At 43.2% G+C, this 19,690-nt stretch overlaps 1 protein-coding gene across 6 annotated transcripts; it reads right to left on the minus strand.

Annotated features, from left to right (window-relative positions):
* Positions 1–348: 348 nt before the first annotated feature.
* GBA1 (glucosylceramidase beta 1) lies at positions 349–18,583 on the minus strand (the record flags this gene model as incomplete). 6 transcript variants are annotated; one of them, XM_081968218.1, is made up of 11 exons in its annotated part: positions 18,470–18,583; positions 11,072–11,291; positions 10,131–10,267; positions 8,536–8,727; positions 7,248–7,394; positions 5,182–5,315; positions 4,875–5,047; positions 4,196–4,433; positions 2,366–2,593; positions 1,164–1,327; positions 349–478 (listed from the first exon to the last, which is right to left on the minus strand). In XM_081968218.1, the coding sequence occupies exons 3-11, from the start codon at positions 10,195–10,197 to the stop codon at positions 349–351; spliced, it is 1,473 nt and encodes a 490-aa protein (XP_081824344.1). In that variant the 5' UTR covers positions 10,198–10,267; positions 11,072–11,291; positions 18,470–18,583. The 6 variants fall into 6 exon arrangements, with proteins under 6 accessions (XP_081824344.1, XP_081824348.1, XP_081824349.1 ...); XM_081968222.1 differs by lacking the exon at positions 18,470–18,583 and adding an exon at positions 14,407–14,469; XM_081968223.1 differs by lacking the exon at positions 18,470–18,583 and adding an exon at positions 14,217–14,343.
* Between the last annotated feature and the right edge of the window lie 1,107 nt (positions 18,584–19,690).

A 19,690-nucleotide genomic window follows, 5' to 3' on the forward strand; every position in this document is an offset into this window, starting at 1 on the left:
GAAGAATTCCTCACCCAAATGTCAGGGTGGCTGGAGACTTTTTTGACACCCAGTTCGGTGTGAAAAACGAAAGATTTTAGACAAAATGAAATGGGCACTCTTTAAAACTGCCACGCTCCATTTTATTCAAGCCTTTATTAAATTTATATGCCCCCTTCCCGATAAAGCGTCCCATTTTGAGTCAGCACGCTCAAATCGGAAAGATGGGGACACAATTTTTGTTCACGCAATATGCTAACTTAAGGGAGGCGAACCTTGGAGGTGTTTGAAAAAGACAAAAAAAAAAATGCCTTCGTGAGAACTAGTAACTTGGCTCTTGGAAAGCACAGCCGTTTGGCATACTGGCACTTACCGATTAAGGACCACCACCACAGCCGATCCGTCGGGACGAAGCACCGCAACGTGTTCCAAGTTGCAACTATAGTGGCTTTTAACCATTGTCAGCCCAATGCGTTGGGATCCTTCAACAATGAATTTGCTAAGTGGGGAGAAAAAAGGAGGGGATGAAGAGATCCCACCGGGGGTGGGGAGGGGATCCACCCTGATTTAGAAATCCTCAGCACAAAATGGGGAAATGTGGTTCCTTGAAAAACTGTGTCTTAACACTCCCCTTCACTTTTTTCCCCAAAGTGACAATCCCATAGGGTGGTTAGTTGGTTGAGCTTGAGGTTGGCCAGTTGAGTTTATGATCACTCAATTGAGCTTGAGGTTGGCCAGTTGACCTCAAGGGTTAGTCAGTTGATCTTAAGGTTGGTTGGATGAGCTTCAAGTTAGTTAGATTTCCACTTGAGCTTCAGGTTAATTGGTTGAGCTTAAGGTTAGCCAATGGACCTTACAATTCGGTCAAGGGCATCTGTGATTGAGGGTTGACTTAAACCTAGCATACCCTTAAAATATCCCCCAGAATCTACAAAGAGGGTCCTTTCTACCCCATCCTTTCATCCAAGTTGGATCTCACTAGATTTAGGCTGAATTTTCATGAGGTAGAGATGGTTGACCCTTTGTTGAGTTCCTCCCACCCAGCTTCCCCTGGTGGTCTTCTAGAGAACCAAGAAGGTCAAGAATCTCCGAAGTTTCGTTGATATTCCTAACCCCCCTCCCTTAAGGTCACACCTTTGGGGCTCCACGGTCACTACTCCCCACCCCGGCCCAGCCGTTTACACCTGAAGTGCCCCAGGTGGTAAAACATGGGCTGCTTGTAAAACATGTCGCTGGTGGAGTCCACAATGATCGGACTATCGACGTAATTCTTCACCCAGTTGGGCCCCCCTTGTAAATCCAGGGCCAGGTTCCAGTCGATCCAGCCAATGACGTGGTGGTTTAGGTTCTAGAGAGAAGAGAGGGAAAGAATCAGGGTCTCCGAGGAGGAAGAGGAAGGGCATGCTAAGGTTTGACTTCACTCCCTTCCTCTTCTTCTCTTGTCTTCCTTCCTTCAATTGCCTAGCCTTCCTTCTTCTCTTTTCTTTCTCTCACTACCTGCTCTCCCTCCCTTCCTTTCCATCTCTCCTTTATTCTTCTTCTCTTCGTCTACAATTCCCCTTTCCTTTCTTCCTTCCCTCCCTTCCACCCTCCCTCACTCCTTCACCTCATCATCCATCCACCCTTCTTTCCTTTTCCTGCCTTCCTTCTTTCCTTCGCTTCCACCCTCCCTCCCTCCCTCCATCCTTCTTCCCTTTCCCTTCCTTCCTTCTTTCCTTCCCTTCTACTCTCCCTCACTTCCTCCATCATCTATCCATTCATCCTTCTTCCCTTTCCCTTTCTTTCCTTCCTTCCCACCCTCCCTCACTCCTTCACTCCCTCCATCATCCATCCATTCATCCTTCTTCCCTTTCCCTTCCTTCCTATCTCTCCTTTCTTCCTCTTCCCATACAATTCCTTCCATCCTTCCTTTCCCTCCTTCTCCCTTCCTGTTTTCCTTTTTCCATCTCTCCTTCCCTGCCTCTCTTTCCTTCCTCCTTCCTTCCTCTTCCCTTTTCCTTTTCTCTCTTCCTTCCATTGTTCCTTTTGACCCTTCCCTTCTCTTCCTCCCACTGCCCTCTCTCATGTTTTCTCCTCCCTCCCTCCCCTCTTCATTTTCTCTTCCTTCCTTCCATTATTCCTTCTGACCCTTCGCTTCTCTTCCTCCCACTGCGTCTCTCTTGTTCTGTTTTCTCCTCCCTCCTTCCCCTCTTCCTTTTCTCTCTCCCTTCCTTCAGATTCTTCCCTTCCTCTCACTGCCTCTCTCGTTCTTTTTTCCCTCCTTCCTTCCTTCCTTCCTTCCTCCCCCTGCCTTTCTTCCGTCTCTCCCCTTCCCCATTCCTTCTCTTTTTCCTCTTCTTTCTTCATCAATTTACCTTTGTTCTCTTCCACCCACCCCACCCGATACCTCCAAGATGCTATGGCTGTAGTCCTCCCCTCGATCCCAGGATCCCAGGATCACATCCTGCTCCCAAAAGTAAGACCCAGCACAGGCTTCCGTGGCGATCAGGAAATAGTCAGGGAAGATACGTTGGGTGGCTTCCAATGTGCCCTTGGCAGGGGCGACGAAATCCATATACCAGTGGAGGCCAATGCCGTGAATGTAGCGATAGGCTTGGCTCTCACCGCTCAACACCTTGAAAAGGGGGGAAAGGATCAGAGTCGGGAGGAAATGCAGAGGTCATCCAACCCAACCCCTGTAGGCCTGCAGGAATCGCTACTCCTAACCCAATTAGGAGACTATCTAGTTAAGAGTTTTTCAACCTTGGTTTGGTGGCTTCGAGTCCCAGAATTCCCCAGGTAACTTGCTTTAAGAGGGGTGGGCTTCCACTCCCAGAATTCCCCAGCCAATATGCTTTATGATGGTGGACTTCAAAGCCCAGAATTCCCCAGGTAGCATGCTGGCTGGGGAATTCTGGCAGTTAAAGTCTCTCCATCTTCCACTTCTCAAGGTGGAATCCAATCTGTTTGGAAACCTCACATTCCTACTCTTAAAAAGTTTGAAAGATCACAGGCCTGTTGGCTGTCGGACAGGAGGCCACCAAGAGATTCCCCCAAACCTCACCTTCCTTAACGGAAAGAGGCAATGCCGGATAATCTTGAAAAAGGAAAGTTTCATGGAAATCATCATCTTCTTTTTAACCACCCCATAATCCCTCGCGGGGGTGGAATCTGGGCAACTGAATGGAGCCTAGTGTTTTATTGGCCGGATGCCTTTCCGTGTCGCCAGAGCGGAGTTTTGCTCAGCAGAAATATTCTCATCGTATCCAGAGACAGAAATATCTGCCTCTACCTAGGATTGGACTCACAGCCTCTGGGGTTGTGGGGCGAGAACTCCACCTCTAGGCCACCGTGTCACTCAAAAGCGTCACGGAAATGGATCCGGAAAATTAAAATGGAACGCAATGTACTTTCCTAATGGTTTATCCGCCCTCTTCCTGGTCTGAGACTCTTATATAATAATAAGAATAAATTTAATTTGTTAGCCGCTCCCTCTCCAAAAGGACTCGGGGTGGCGTACAATAAAAACCCATACAAATATACATATACATAAAATACATACACACATACACATAAACACATACACGTACATATACATGGAGGAGGTAACAATCGTCAAATGCATACAATAAAATACCCTCAGTTAAAATTACAAATTTAAAAAAGACTGTCAGGAGCAATGGGATAAAACTATGGTTGAGCCAGGCCAGCTAATTGGAAAAGGTGGGTCTTGAGCTTTACACGGAAGGAGCGGAGATCGGAAGTCATCCTGATGTCACGGGGGAGGTCATTCCACAGGGCTGGGCCCGCCACAGAGAAGGCTCTGCTCCTAGGCGTCGCCCCCCGACACTGTTTAGTGGACGGCACCTGGAGAAGTCCCTCTCTGTGCGAGCGGATTGGTCGCAGGGATGTATGGGGCAGGATGCGATCCCGCAGGTAACTAGGTCCTGTGCCATGGAGCGCTTTAAAGATCGTAATCAGAACCTTGAAACGCACCCGATAGACCACAGGAAGCCAGTGCAGCTCGCGCAGGAGAGGTGTCACATGGGAGTACCTTGTACTCCCCATAATCACCCTTGGGTTATAGTCCAAGAACGATTCTATTTGAATTCTTGCTCTAGAACTCTGGATTGTCCACTTCCCTCCAACTCATATTCCCACCCTTAGGGACTAGCCACTTGATTTCTTGAAAATAATTGTATGGATTAAAAAAAAAAGTTTTAAGCCTTCCACTCACCACTTTGGCCCATCTAGGGAGATGGATTCGGTTGTCGTCTAAGATAATTAACCGGATATCTTTGTGCGAACTGCGTGCCAGGGCGGGGCCGAGATCCAGGGCAATGAAGTCGCGTTGTGACTCCGGGGTGAAGCCCAAAGTCTGGAAAGGATAATTTTTCACATATCCAGAAGAAGGCTCATTTTGAGCAGTGATAGCCCAGAAGGTTAAATTCTGCTTGGCGTATTCGTCTAGAAACCTTGGACGAGGGAAAGAGAGACACCGTTGTTCACCTTTAAACTGGCAAAACTGAACTGAAATCAACTCCTACAGTATAACCATCCAATATGTATATATTTTAATTTTAAAAACGATATTTTTTTAATTTTAAAAACTATATTTTTTTAATTTCAAAACTATTTTTCAATTTTAAAAACTATTTAATTTCAAAAATTATGTTTAATTTCAAAAACTATTTTTTTTTAATTTCAAAAACCATTTCTTCATTTCAAAAACCATTTCTTCATTTCAAACACTTTTTTTAATTTCAAAAACGATTTTTAATTTCAACAATGATTTCTTCATTTCAAAAACGATTTTTAACTGTAGCAAGGGACTTGACAGGCTGCCAATACCCTTCGCTGCCTGCAGAGGGCAGTGTTTCCCCACAATAAAGACATCTGTCTGCCCATTTCTTTACCTGACGAAATAGGAAGCCCAGGTTTTGTGGATGGAATCTCCTGCCTGCCCTTTCAGCCAACCTTTTCCCTTCCAGTCCTCGTTACTTTTCATCCAAATCGGAGCAGTCCATGGACTTGCCATGAGAGAGATGGGCTTCCTTGACATAGCCTTGGCCCGATGCACGATGGGGATCTGTGGGGAGGAGGAGTGGGAGGAGGAGGGGTCAACAAGGCCCAACAATGGCCGCCCAGAGTCATCCCTCCTACCTCTCTGCCAATACCCCCTCCCCCTTTTTTTGGTGTGTGTGTGTGTTTGTTAAAGCTTACTTTCATTTGGAGGTCTTCTACAACTAGGTTGAAATTCTTCAACTCGTAGTCGTACGGGAAATCGTCGTACGTGTACGGCCGGGTAGAGAAATCGCAACTCGCCATCGGCATGCGCACAAGATTGTATTCGATCCCTGCGGTGTGTCAATAGGCAGACAGTCAGAGTGTGTGTGTGTGAGAGAGAGAGAGATCTGACCACAATAGCTTGTATGCAATCAGACCAGAGATTGGATTCAGCCAGTTCTGACCAGTTCTATCATCTATCTCTGTTTATCATCTATCTGTCTATGTGTATGTATGTGTCTGTCTGTCTGTCTGTCTATTTATCATCTAGCTATCATCTAGCTATCTCAGTCTCTATCATTTGTCTATCTGTCTATCATCTATCCATATCTATCTATCATTATCTATCTATCTATCTATCTATCTATCTATCTATCTATGTATCATCTATCTCTTTATTCATCTAACCATCTATCCTTCCATCCATATATGATCTATTATCTATCATCTAGCTATTTTATCTATGCATCTAACCATCTATCCATACATACATACATGCATTATCTATCTATCTATCTATCTATCTATCTATCTATCTATCTATCTATCTATCTATCTATGTATCATCTATCTATGTATGCATCTAACCATCTATCCATCCATCCATCCATATATTATCTATCATCTAGCTATCTTATCCATGCAGCTAACCATGTATCTATCCATCATCCATATGTTATCTATCTATCTATCTATCTATCTATCTATCTATCTATCATCTATCTATCTATCTATCTATCTATCTATCTATCTATCTATCATCTATCTATGTATCATCTATTTATGCATCTAACCATCTATCCATCCATCCATCCATCCATCCATCCATCCATCCATCCATATATTATCTATCATCTAGCTATCTTATCTATGCATCTAACCATCTATCCATATATATATACATGCATTATCTATCTATCTATCGATCGATCGATCGATCAATCTACCTACCTACCTACCTATGTATCATCTATCTATTTATGCATCTATTCATCCATATATTATCTATCATCTAGCTATCTTATCCACGCATCTAAGCATGTATCTATCCATCATCCATACTCTATCTATCTATCTATCTATCTATCTATCTATCTATCTATCTATCTATCTATCATCTATCATCTATCTATGTATCATCTATCCATTTATGCATCTATCCATCTATCCATCCATCCATCCATCCATCCATCCATATATTATCTATTATCTATCATCTAGCTATCTTATCTATGCATCTAACCATCTATCCATACATACATACATACATGCATTATCTATCTATCTACCTACCTATGTATCATCTATCTATTTATCCATCTATGCATCTATCCATCCATATATTATCTATCATCTAGCTATCTTATCCACGCATCTAACCATGCATCTATTTATCATCCATACATTATCTATCTATCTATCTATCTATCTATCTATCTATCTATCTATCTATCTATCTATCTATCTAGCTAGCTAGCTATCTAGCTAGCTATGCATCTAACCATACATTATCTATCTATCCATCCATCCATCTATTTTCATAAATATCACTCCTCTGAGCTCCTGAATCCTTCCTCCTGCAATGAACTTTGCCCAATCCAGATCTTAAGGAAGGAAACCGGATTCCTCCATCGTTAATAAACAGAATAAAGTCATTATCTATCCTATTTCTAATCCACCAATCCTCAAGCGACTGCTTTTTCAGCCTGGTGGGTGAGAATTTTAATTTTCAAAAGCAAGCATGTTTTGTTTTGGGTTTTTTTTTCCCTCCTCCCTTCCTTTTCGTCTCCTCTACTCATGTTCCCAATGGGAAAGATCAAAGGGGGAAAAAAAACATTTGCACCACGTTCCCAGAGCATTGTTCCAGCGTCGTTTTTTCAGCTCTAAAACAGAGATGAAACGCACAAAACTCACGTCCACCTTGATTTCCTTCCGAGCGCAATTCCTTCCTTCCGGATCCCTCCTCCCTCCTCAGTCCCTAAACCCCTCGCACTAACGTTTACCTTCCTCCGAGAAGTAAGAGCGAAGTAAATTTCTCTGGGCATTCGGCGACAAAGCCAGGATGTTGATGGAGGCTGCATCTGTTACAGAGCCTCCAAATCCTTTTATTCTTTGATACCGCTGGGCCGACTCCAAAATCAGGAGAATTTCTAAGAAAAGGAAGGATGGGGAAGGAAGAGTCACACAGGGGAGATAGGTGGCCTGTACATTTTATGAATTAATGCATAAAATAAAATAAAAAAGACAGGCGGAATATTACAGCTGGAAGCATGTAGTGGAATTATGATTGTTCGTTAGTCTTCAATTCGATTCAGTCTGAGACTGGTAAAAATTTAACAGTTCAAGTTGTTGTTGTTGTTGTTATTATTATTATTATTATTATTATTATTATTATTATTGGTTAATTTCCAATTCAATTCACAGTCTGGGACTGGAAAAATGTAACAGTTTAAATTATTATTGTTGCTTGTTTGTTTTGTTTGTTTTTATTGGATTTATATGCCGCCCTTCTCCCAAAGGACTCAGGGCGGCGTACAACATTAAAAAACACACATCCCGAAAGTTAAAAAGAAATTAAATACCTATCCAAAAAACCAAACCCAATTTATAGGACAATACATTTAAAAAATGAGTTAAAATTCAATTTCAATTTCAATTTTCAATTTTATTTGATTTCTAGACCGCCCCCTCTCCCCGAAGGGACAAATTAACATTTGTCATTTCTTTTATTCATTAAACTTGAAAGAACAACAACAATAATAATAATTTAAACTTAAGTTTTTACCAGTCCCAACTGTGAATTGAATTGAACATTAACCAATAATAATAATAATAATAATAATAATAACAACTTGAACTGTTAAATTGTTATCATTGCAGTTGTTAAATCAGTAACAATCAGTTAAGTGGCCATTAAGTGACTCGCAAAAGGGGATTGCACAACCCCGGGGACGCTACGACCGTCATAAATACAGGTCGGTTGCCAAGCATACTGAATTTTGATCGCTTGATGGCAGGGACACGGCAATGTACGGGTGAAAAATGCAACTTCGGTCACTAAACAAACGGTTGCAAGTCGAGGACAGTGGGGGGGGGTTGGACTAGATGACCTACAAGGTCCCTTCCAACTCTTAATCTTGAAGAACAGGCTGTGTTTATTAAAATTAAACACCGCCCGACTCCTCCACAAGGTGGAATTGTCTCTCCGCTTCCTTCTGCCGTTGGCCAGCCCCTTGGGACGTGGGGAGATAGATGGGACTTGTAGTCCTGGCACAGCCGAGGGAGAAATACCTGGATTGGTGGTTTTGTTCTGGAAATAGCCTTCTCTGCGTTCTAGTCGGTTCCCGGATTTGCCGCTTTCGTACAAGACAAACTGACCCAAGGGAGGGAGACGGACAGGATCCTGGGTATCGCAATAGGTACTGTTACAAACACAAACCATGGCGTTTGCGCCAAAATATTTCCGATTGCAGGCTCTGCTTCCTGAATGGAGAAGGGGAACCGTTTTTAGGATATAGGGGTGGGATGCATGAAGAATATACAGGTAGGGGTCTTGACGTAGAGCAGTTCATTTTAGTGACGGTTCAAAGTTACAATCGTGCAGAGTTACTCTCTCTCTCTCTATTATCTATCTATATATCTCTCTCTCTACTATCTCTCTATTTCCCTATCCCTATCTATCTGTCTATCTATCTATCTATCTATCTATCTATCTATCTATCATCTATCTATCTATCATCTATCTATCTATCTATCTATTGTCTATATTTCTATCTCTCTCTCTTATCTATCTCTCTATCCCTCTCTATCTCAATCTATCTATTATCTCTCTCTCTCTCTCTCATCTCTCTATCTTTCTATCTCTATCTATTATGTCTCTCTCTATCTTCCCTCTTTCTGTCTATCTATAATCGCTCTCTCTCATCTCTTTCTCTAGACCCCCTCTATTGTCTATCTTTCTATCTATCTCTATCTTCTTTCTCTATTATTTTTTTCTATCTCTATTATCTATCTTTCCCTCTCTATTATCTATCTATCTATCTATCTATCTATCTATCATCTATCTATCTATCTATCTATCTATCTATCTATCTATCTATCATCTATCTATCTATCTCTATCTTCTTTCTCTATCTATTATCTTTTTCTATCTCTATCTATTTCTATCTTTCCCTCTCTATTATCTATCTCTATCTATCTATCTTTCTATCTATCATCTATTATCTAACTTATTTATCTTTCTATCTATTATCTATCTTTGTATCTCTATCTCTATTATCTATCTTTCTATTATCTATCTATCTTTCTATCTATCATCTCTATCTATCATATCTATCTATCTATCTATCTATCTATCTATCTATCTATCTATCTATCTATCTATCTATCTATCTATCTACCACCTCTCTCTTTATCTCTTTTTTAAAAAGGCAAATAGCAGGGCTTGAATTCCGATTCTTTCTTACCACACCCAGCTAATCTTAAATTGTGAAAAAGATAAACAAATCCCTTCGCCTTCCTTGCAGCATCCCTCATTAAAATAAAATCCTCATTAAAATAAAAATTTAAAAAAGAGGCAGGAAGTCCTAGATTAAATGAAGGATCCACCTTGCATCTCCTGGTGTTTTTTGTTTGTTTGTTTACAAACAAGGGCAGCCAGACACCTCTCAGGAACACCTCCCTCCACAGCAGCAGCTGCAATCCTCCATTTAAAGGTAGACTGCCTTTCCACAGGGATGTTCTTACTGCCACAAACTCTTTTTTCCCCCCGTTTTCTTTTTAAACCCAGCCAAATAACAGCCCACACAAAGCCAAATAGGATGGAACTGCACTGCAGGGCAAAAAGAATTTGTAAGAAGACAAAAGGAAATTTCTCCCAAACTCACCTGTTGATGTCTTGGCTACGGCCAAAAAGAAGAACCATACGAGAAGATGGTTTGTCACCGACGCCATAATCCCCCCAGTATTGCAAAATCAGGGACCTCCCCCCCTCCGCAGATGATTCTTCGAAGCTGCAAACCGCCTGAAACGAGGACAATAAATTCCTATTTTGAAATAGCTAAGCTACCTATTCAAATCAAGCAGCAAACCGAAATAAAATTTCACATCATCCGCAGGCTTCCTAACCCGAGCCTTAAATATTCACAAGGACAAGTGATTTATCCCTCTGCAAATGGCCCAGGAGTCATCAAGCAATTTTAAACATCGCTACTCGTTGGTTGTTTTTAGATTGCATGAACACCCTGTTCAAAATTCCCTTTTAAAAAACTTTTTTTTATTAAACTGTATTAAGCTGTTTTGAGATAAAATAGAAAGCAGGAGAGAGAGAGAGAGAGAGAAAAGAAAAAAGAGGAGAGGAGGGGAGGAAAGAAGAAAAGGAGAGAAGAGGAAAGGAGAAGAGGAGAGGAGAGGAAAGGAGAGAGGAGAGGAAAGAAGAAAGATGAGAAGAGAGGAAATGAGAAGAGAAGGGAAGGGAGGAAAGAAGAAAAGAAGAGAGGAAAGAAGAAAAGGAAGGGAGAGGAAAGAAGGAAAGAAGAGAAGAGGAGGGAGGGGAGGAAAGTAGAAAAGAAAAGAGAGGAGGGGAGGGGAAGAAAGAAGAAGGAGGAGATGGGAGAGGAGAAGAGAAAAGAAGGAAAGAAGAAGACAAGAGAAGGAGAGAAGAGGAGAGTGTGTCCATTCCTATAAAAGTGCACAACCTTTAAACAACCGTCCCAAATCTAATGATAATTTTATAATCTGATTATCAATCCCAAAAACCAGAACATTCCCCCCCCTTTTAACCCCTTTTAAGTTAAGGTTCAACTTAAATTCGAACCCGGGACATTACCTGTCAAATTCTCACAGCCGATTTTCACTGCTGGATTTCGTGGCTGTCTTCCTTCCTGGCCCAAATGGGAAACATTTCCTTCTCGCCTGACCAGTTTTTTTTTAATACCAGCCCCGTGACAACTTTGCAGGAATGGCTTATTTATTCATCCTTCTTCACTTAATCCACCAGCCTTCCTTTCCACACCTCGCCTATGACCACATCGCAATTATCCTCTTAACTAGAAAGGATACCAGGAAAAGAGAGAGAGAGAGAGAGGGAGAGAGAGAGAGGGAGAGAGAGAGGATTAGAAGCACAGTATCAGAAATGGGATTTCCTATTTTCTTTTCTATTCCATTCTATTTCTATTCTTTATCCTATTCTATTCTTATTTTCTATTCTATTCTGTTCCTATTTTCTATTCTATTCTATTCTTATTTTCCATTCTGTTCCTATTTTCTTTTCTATTCTGTTCCTATTTTCTATTCTATTCTATTCTATTTATTTCTATTCTTTATTCTATTCTATTCCTATTTTCTTTTCTATTCTGTTCCTATTTTCTATTCTATTCTATTTCTATTCTTTATCCTATTCTGTTCCTATTTTCTATTCTATTCTATTCTTATTTTCCATTCTGTTCCTATTTTCTTTTCCATTCTGTTCCTATTTTCTTTTCTATTCTATTTCTATTCTTTATCCTATTCTATTCTTATTTTCTATTCTATTCTGTTCCTATTTTCTATTCTAGTCTATTCTATTCTTATTTTCCATTCTGTTCCTATTTTCTTTTCTATTCTGTTCCTATTTTCTTTTCTATTCTGTTCCTATTTTCTATTCTATTCTGTTCCTATTTTCTATTCTATTCTATTCTTACCGTGTTTCCCCGAAAATAAGACAGGGTCTTATTTTCTTTTGCCCCACGAAATATGGCCTTGGGCTTATTATAGGGGAGGGCTTATTATTTCTGGGGCAGGTGAGAAGCAAGGCGTGTCTTTTACCTTTCCAGCTCCGTCGCGTTCCTCGCCATTGTGCTCAGGGAAGTGGCTGGTAAAAAAAAAAAAACTTCTCGCGAGTTCAATCAAATATCTTGAAATTGCGAGAAGGTTTTTTTTTTACCAGGGGCTTCCCTGAATAAAATGGTGAGGAACGCGACAGGGCTGGAAAGGTAAGAGGCACGCCTCGCGGCCCAACACCACCCACCTCGCCCCAATGGTAAAGGCAGCCTGCCTGGTTCCCTCTCCTGCCGTCCCTTTAGTGAGGAGTGAGAGGTGTGGGGGGGGGGAGAAGCGCGACACGTGTCCTAGCGCTACCAGAGACTGACAGCTCCGTCGCGTTCCTCGCCCTTTCGCCGATTGAATCCCCTTGTAAAAAAAAATCTCGCGAGTTGAACTCATGAGGCTTTTTTTACAAGGGGATTCAATCGGCGAAAGGGCGAGGAACGGAACGGAGCTGGAAAGTTAAGAGGCATGCCTCGCTTCTCCCCCCCCCCACCTGCCGCCCCTCGTTAAAGGGACGGCGGGGAAGGGAACCAGGCAGGCTGCCTTTACCATTGGGGCAAAGTGGGCGGTGTTGGGCCGCGGGGCGTGCCTCCTACCTTTCTAGCTTTGTTGCATTCCTCGACATTGTATTCAGGGAAGCCCCTGGTAAAAAAAAAAAAAAAAAAAAACCCATCTCGCGATTTCAAGATGTTTGATTGAACTCGTGAGAAGTTGTTTTTTTTTCACCAGCCGCTTTCCTGAGCACAATGGCGAGCAACGCGAGGAAGGGAACATGGCAGGCTGCCTTTGCCGTTGGGGTGGGCGGTGTTTTTTTGCACGAGAAGGAACAGGCAGGAGGGAGTGATCACGTTGCTGGCCTGCTGCTGTTTTTGCGGCGAGCCCTCTTTTTGCCCCGGAAGCTGTACCGGTAGGTGGTACAGTGTTAATGGCGGGGACTGGTTGCGCATGCGCTTAAATATTTGGGGCGGGCTTATTTTCAGGGGAGGGCTTACTATGGCGCATGCTCTGAAAAGCCCGATTGGGCTTATTAGCAGGGCATGTCTTATTTTCGGGGAAACACGGTATTTTCCATTTTATTCCTATTTTCTATTCTATTCCATTTATTTCTATTCTTTATTCTATTCTGTCCCTATATTCTATTCTATTCTATTCTTATTTTCCATTTTATTCCTATTTTCTTTTCTTTTCTTTTCTATTTATTTCTATTCTTTATTCTATTCTGTCCCTACATTCTATTCTATTCTATTCTATTCTTATTTTCCATTTTATTCCTATTTTCTTTTCTATTCTATTCCATTTATTTCTATTCTTTATTCTATTCTGTTCTATTCTATTCGTATTTTCCATTTTATTCCTATTTTCTTTTCTATTCTATTCCATTTATTTCTATTCTTTATTCTATTCTGTTCTATTCTATTCGTATTTTCCATTTTATTCCTATTTTCTTTTCTATTCTATTCCATTTATTTTTATTCTTTATTCTATTCTATTCTATTCTTATTTTCCATTTTATTCCTATTTTCTTTTCTATTCTATTCCATTTATTTTTATTCTTTATTCTATTCTATTCTTATTTTCCATTTTATTCCTATTTTCTTTTCTATTCTATTCCATTTATTTCTATTCTTTATTCTATTCTGTTCCTATATTCTATTCTTATTTTCCATTTTATTCCTATTTTCTTTTCTATTCTATTTATTTCTATTCTTTATTCTATTCTGTTCCTACATTCTATTCTATTCACACAAGCACTTCTCTTCCGTCCGATGTTGACGCAGAAAGAAGATAAACGAGTCCTGGAGGAAGTATTCTCATCCATAGAAGAACATTTTGGCATCAATAATGTGAATAATTTAATAATTAAAGTGTTGGTCTTAACCAGGAACTGGAGTAGTCATTCTCCTTTAAGCCTAAAAACTGTCCATGTTATCATCCATCCATTTTTCCCCCACCCCAATTCTTAGCAAAACCATTTTTGAAAACAGGCCTCATTTACGAAAACAAAGCAAAGTAATAATAATAATAATAATAATAATAATAATAATAATAATAATAATAACAACAACAACAACAACAACAACAACAACAATAATGATAATAATAGTAACAACAACAACAACAACAACAACAACAATAATAATAATAATAATAATAATAATAATAAAAACCTGGACATCCTTCGGGCTTCCTCGATTCCAAGAAATTCATGAATAAAAGGATATTATCCTCAGTAGACTTTTGTCATCGTCAAGGTTTCGTTTAAATATTACGCCACTTTTCAATGAGATGATGCTGGGGGAATTTTGAAAATATTTTTTAAAAAGAACAGCTCCCGATACCCCCACCAGCTGCACTTACCTGGGAAGATGGGATGAAATGGTTGCCTTTTTTAGCAGCTCGGCATGAAAGCTGGCAACTCACCTGAAAGGATGAGGAAATAGTAATAAATACCTAGGAAACAGGTTATACTGCATAAATTCGATGCTACCTGGTTGACACGGGGAATTTACAGGTCGCGTTTGACTTGCAACCGTTCTTTTAGTGACAAAGCTGACAACGTGGGAAGAAGGGGAAGAGGAAGAGAAGAGTAGGGGAGAGGGAAGGGAAGGAAGGGAAGGAAGAGAGCAGGAGAGAGGGGAGAGAAGGAAGAGGGAGGAAAGGAGAGGAAGATGAAAGGGAGAAGGAGAGAGGGCAGGAAGGGGAAGAGGAAAAAGAGAGGAGTAGGGGAGAGGGAAGGGAAGGAAGGAAAAGAAGAGAGCAGGAGAGGAGAGGGGAGAGGAGGAAGAGGGAGGAAAGGAAAGGTAGATGGAAGGGAGAAAGAGGAGAGGGCAGGAAGGGGAGGAAGAAGAAGAGAGGAGTAGGGGAGATGCAAGGGAAGAAGGAAAGGAAGAGAGCAGGAGAGGAGAGGAAAGGGGAGAGGAGGAAGATAGAAGTGAGGAGAGGAAGGTGAAGGGAGAAGAAGAAGGAGAGAAGGCAGGAAGGGGAAGAGGAAGAAGAGAGGAGTAAGGGAAAGGCAAGGGAAGAAGGACAGGAAGAGAGCAGGAGAGGAGAGGAAAGGAGAGAGAAGGAAGAGGGAGGAAAGGAGAAGATGATGAAAGGGAGAAGGAGAGAGGGCAGGAAGAGGAAGAGAGGACTAGGGGAGAGGGAAGGAAGGGAAAGGAGAGGAGGAAGGAAGTAGAGAAGGGAGGGAGAAAAGAAAGGGAAAAGAAGATGGTGTCAAAACAGGGGAGGGATGGTAAATAAAGCAACCCAAATGGGATGTTATAACCCTGTAAGTGGAACGACAAACGTATAAGAACGACAAATGTAAAAAAGAATATATATGATCTATTATTGTGCATAGAGAACAAAAAATAAAAAAAGCTCCCCCCCCCCCAAAAAAGAAAGGTTTGCAACGTGGGGGGGGAAAGGGCCATTTTTACCTTTTGACAAGCAAGTCGACCGGGAAATCCCATAACTCGAGGACTAGTTGTGGTGAAGTGAGGTCTTCTGCCAGTTTGTCTGCCTTTTACTCAGAGGCGCTGGCTCTCCAAGGGGACTGGAATATCCGTCGCTAACCAAAGCCATTCAGCGAGCTGTGCTTGATTTTGCGACCTGTTTGGGGGTTTTGTTTCGTTTTTTTGCCAGAACCACTCGGGGGTTAGTTGTTCTCTCTCTCGAGCCCCGAGGGAGGAACCAGAAGTGCAAAAGTACAGAAAGAACAACTGGCTCTTTGCCCAAAGGGCCAACTTTTACTCTTACTCAGCATGGCAAGGAAGAAAACAATCCTCAAATATTTCTGGCGCTGCTGTTCTCGTGCCTCGGGAGCAGTTAGGGTTTGGCCAGGTGCCTTCAAACTTTCGGATGAGGAGGTCAGAGGAAGTTTAGGTTGTTAGGTTGCCTACAATGGGGAAGACTTTCCTTTGGGATGGAGAGGAGGAAAGAGGAGGAGGAGGAAAGGAAGGAGAAAAGTAGAAGAGGGAGAAGAAGAAAGAGGAGGAGGAGAAAGAAGGAGAGGAAGAAAAAAGAGGAAGAGAAGAGAGGAAGAAAGAATAAAGAATGAGAGGGAGAAGGAAGAAGAAAGAGGAGGAGGAGGAGGAGGAAAGGAAGGAGAAAAGAGGGAGAAGGAGGAGAGGAGGGGGAAGGAGAACAAAGGAGAAGGAGAGGGATAAGAAAGAGGAGGAGGAGAAGAGGACAGAGGACAGATAAAGGAGGAGAAGAAAGAAGGAGAGGAAGAAGAAAGAGGAGGAGGAGGAGGGGAGGAAGAGAAGGAGAAGAAAGGAGAGAAGAAAGAGGGGTAGGCGAAGGAGGAGGAGAAGAAGAAGAGGGAGAAGAAAGGAGAAGGAGAAGAAGAACTATTACTCCTACCTACTCCTACTCCTACTCCTCTCCCTGATCCTTGGGAAGGACTTGATCGAGTGATAAAAATGTCAAATCCAGCCTAAACAACAGTATTAATAATAATACTGTTGGCATTGACATAATCCCCATCGGTCAATTGCAAAAGGAAGAGCTGCCAACCTGCAATGACACTTGAATATTCTTAGGAAACCCCCACATTTGCCCCTCCCAGATCCTTGGGAAGGCCTTGATCAAAGAAAAAGAAACGCCAAATCCAGTCTAAACATTGCGATAGGCCACAATAATAGCAATTGAACACCAGTGGCATTGACATAATCCCCCATCGGTCAATTGCAAAAGGCAGACGGACTCGGATCAGCTGAAATCCTGCGATGGGAGACCTTGAACCCCATCCAACGGCAACATCTGCCTATCCCAGATCCTTGGGGAGGACTCCAGAGGTGGACAAAATAGCAAACCCAGACGAAACATCGGGCTGACCGTGCCAGAAACCATCATAACAACGTTTGCCGGCATTGACATAATCCCTCTCGGTCAATTGCAGCAAAATCGGCAGCTGGATTTGGAACGGTTTCAATCCTACGGTGGGATCTTCAAAACCTCAAAATCACGGCAGCATCTCAAAGGGACTTCCTTGGCACAGGACTACCCCGAATTCAGCGGTTGCTAACTTGGCCAAGCTCCAAAACAGGAACCTGGCATCCAACCGTCCTCATTTGGTCGTTTTGAGGAACAATTAAAAAATCTGGCCCTACCGCCGAGCTGGGGGTGCAAAGCCGGTTGTAAAACCTGATCTGTCTCGTTCTGACAACTCCCGTTCGGCGTTGGCACCCTGTTGACTCCACCGTGCCAGGTTCAGCGTGTCGGGCAAGATTCCCACAGGGCATCTGAAGGCCATGCGTGTTTCTGATAGCCGTCCAATTGCAAGAGCTGGGTTACAGCTGAGTGGGTTGATGCAGAGGGAGCTCAAGAGGACTAGTCCCTTAATCCCTACTTTAGGACTACTACGCCTGGCCCAGGTGCTCCTTTTATATTTCCCAATTCATGCCTTTCCTTGCAAAAAGAAATAAACAACTCAGTTTGGTCTGGCGGTGAAGGCACTAGAAGATGCTAGAAACCAGGACACTGGGAGTTCTAGTCCTATTTTAGGTGTGAAAGCGGGAGGGGGGGACTTTGGGTCTATCACCAGGAGACAGGGAGATGTAGTTTCACCTTAGGCACGAAAGCTAGCTGGGTGACTTTGGGCCAATCACCAGGAGGCTGGGAGTTCTAGTCCTGCCTTAGGCACGAAAGCCAGCTGGGTGACTTTGGGCCAATCAGCTAAATTTCATGATTTCTACAAATGGTGGAAGCCTTACTGAATGAAAGAAAGAAAGAAAGAAAGAAAGAAAGAAAGAAAGAAAGAAAGAAAGAAAGAAAGGAAAGAAAGAAAGAAAGAAAGAAAGAAGGGAGGGGGAGAGAGAGGGGGGGAGAGAGAAAGAGAAAGAAAGAAAGAGCGAGGGGGAGAGAGGGAGAGAAAGAGAAAGAAAGAGAAAAGAAACAGAAAAAGAGAAAGAAAGAGAAAGAAAGAAAAAGGAAAAGAAAAAGATAGAAAGAAGGAAGGAAGGAAGGAAGGAAGGAAGGAAGGAAGGAAGGAAGGAAGGAAGGAAGGAAGGAAGGAAGGAAGGAGGGGGAGAAGGCAAGGCAGACAGGCAGGCTTGGGTGGGGGTTGGTTTGGATGACCTACAAGGTCCCTTCCAACTCTGTTAATCTATTATCTAAAAAGGAAGGGGGGGGAGAGGGCGAAGGAAGGAAGGAAGGAGGGGGAGAGGGAGAAGGAAGGAAGGAAGGAGGGGAAGGGGGAGAGGGAGAAGGAAGGAAGGAAGAGTGGGAAGGGAGGGAGGGAGGTGTAGTAAGGGGCTCCTTAGTGCAAGAGAACTCCTCCCTCCCACCCCCGCATTCTAACCACACAGAAGCCCAACGCAAACCGCTAGTACGACCGTAACCCAAGGCGGGCGACCCCCAACCCCCACGCCGCTTTTCTCCTCCGCCCGGTTGTTAGCTTAAACCCGCCTTCTCCTCCTCCGCCGCCGCAACATACCGCGCTCTGATTCGCAGGGACTAGCGCCTTGGCCGCCGCTCCCGCCGAGAAAAGGGAGGGGAAAGGGAAATCAGCTGATCGGCGGTCACGTGGGCTGCCTCGGGCAAAGGGGGGGGTGGAGACTGGGAAGTGGGGGTGGAAAAGACGCGCGGGTTGCGCAAAAGTTGGCACGAACTTTCCCCTTCTTTCTCTGCTTGCAAAAAGCGCGGAGCAAAAAAAAAACAACCGTGGGAAAAAGGGGAAGGGTCGGATTGCAAAAGGGGGGGGGCTGATCCATGCCTTTTCCCCCCCTGCGCCTATGTAAGCGACCCATCCTGTGCTGGGCAAGGATACCGCGCAGTTGCGCTCTTGCAAAAGCTTACATCTGGGGGCGGGGGCGGGCGGAGAGCGGGAGGGAGGCTTGCTTGGGGAGGGGGTTGGTTTGGATGACCTACAAGGTCCCTTCCAACTCTTTTAATCTGTCATCTAAAAAGGAAGAAAGAAGGAAGTGGGAGGGGGGAGGAAGGAAGAGAGAGAGGGGGGGGGCAAGGCTTGAGTGGAGAGTTCCCACACCCATCAGCCCCAGCTGGCGGGGGGGGGGGAGAGAAGAGAAAAAACGCTTGGACCAAGCCATTCAGTTCCCTGCCTGAAGTCCACTTAGGATGATCTTTTAAGATCTGCCCCCCTGCCCAATGCTTTATTTCCCCCCCTTTCCCTGGGGCGCATGGGCCTTGGGGTCCAGGCGCATGGTCTTTGTGGTCCAGGGTTGAGCATTTCCACCGTTCCCGATACGAAAGCTTACAACGGGGCCTGCAGCGATGTGTGGTTTTGTTGCAATTGTGTGTCCTTGTGGTTTGAAACACAGGCGTAGCTGTTGGGGCTTCTGGTTGGAGAAAGCGATTGTAATCATCAATCATAATAATTATAACGAGAGAAAGAGAGAACAGGTCTTGTCTGGAAGGAATCTGGATTTTTGTGGTTTGCTGGACAGTGAGGACAATTCATCTGTGGAACGACTTGCCACCAGACGTTGTCAATGCACCAACACAGGAAGTTTAACAGTTAATCTGCTATTCTTTTGTCCTCCGTCTGACTCCTTCCTTCCTTCCTCTTCTTCCATTCTTTTTTCTTCCTTCCTCTTCTCCTTTTTTCCTCCCTCTTGTCAGACTCCTTCCTTCCTTCCTCCTCCTTTCCTTGTTATTTGTTGTTCCTTCCTTCCTTCCCTTCCTCCCTCCCTTGTCT

The sequence above is a fragment of the Natrix helvetica genome (assembly GCF_964273705.1).
Source record: "Natrix helvetica genome assembly, chromosome: 16".
Classification (NCBI taxonomy): Eukaryota; Metazoa; Chordata; class Lepidosauria; order Squamata; family Natricidae; genus Natrix; species Natrix helvetica.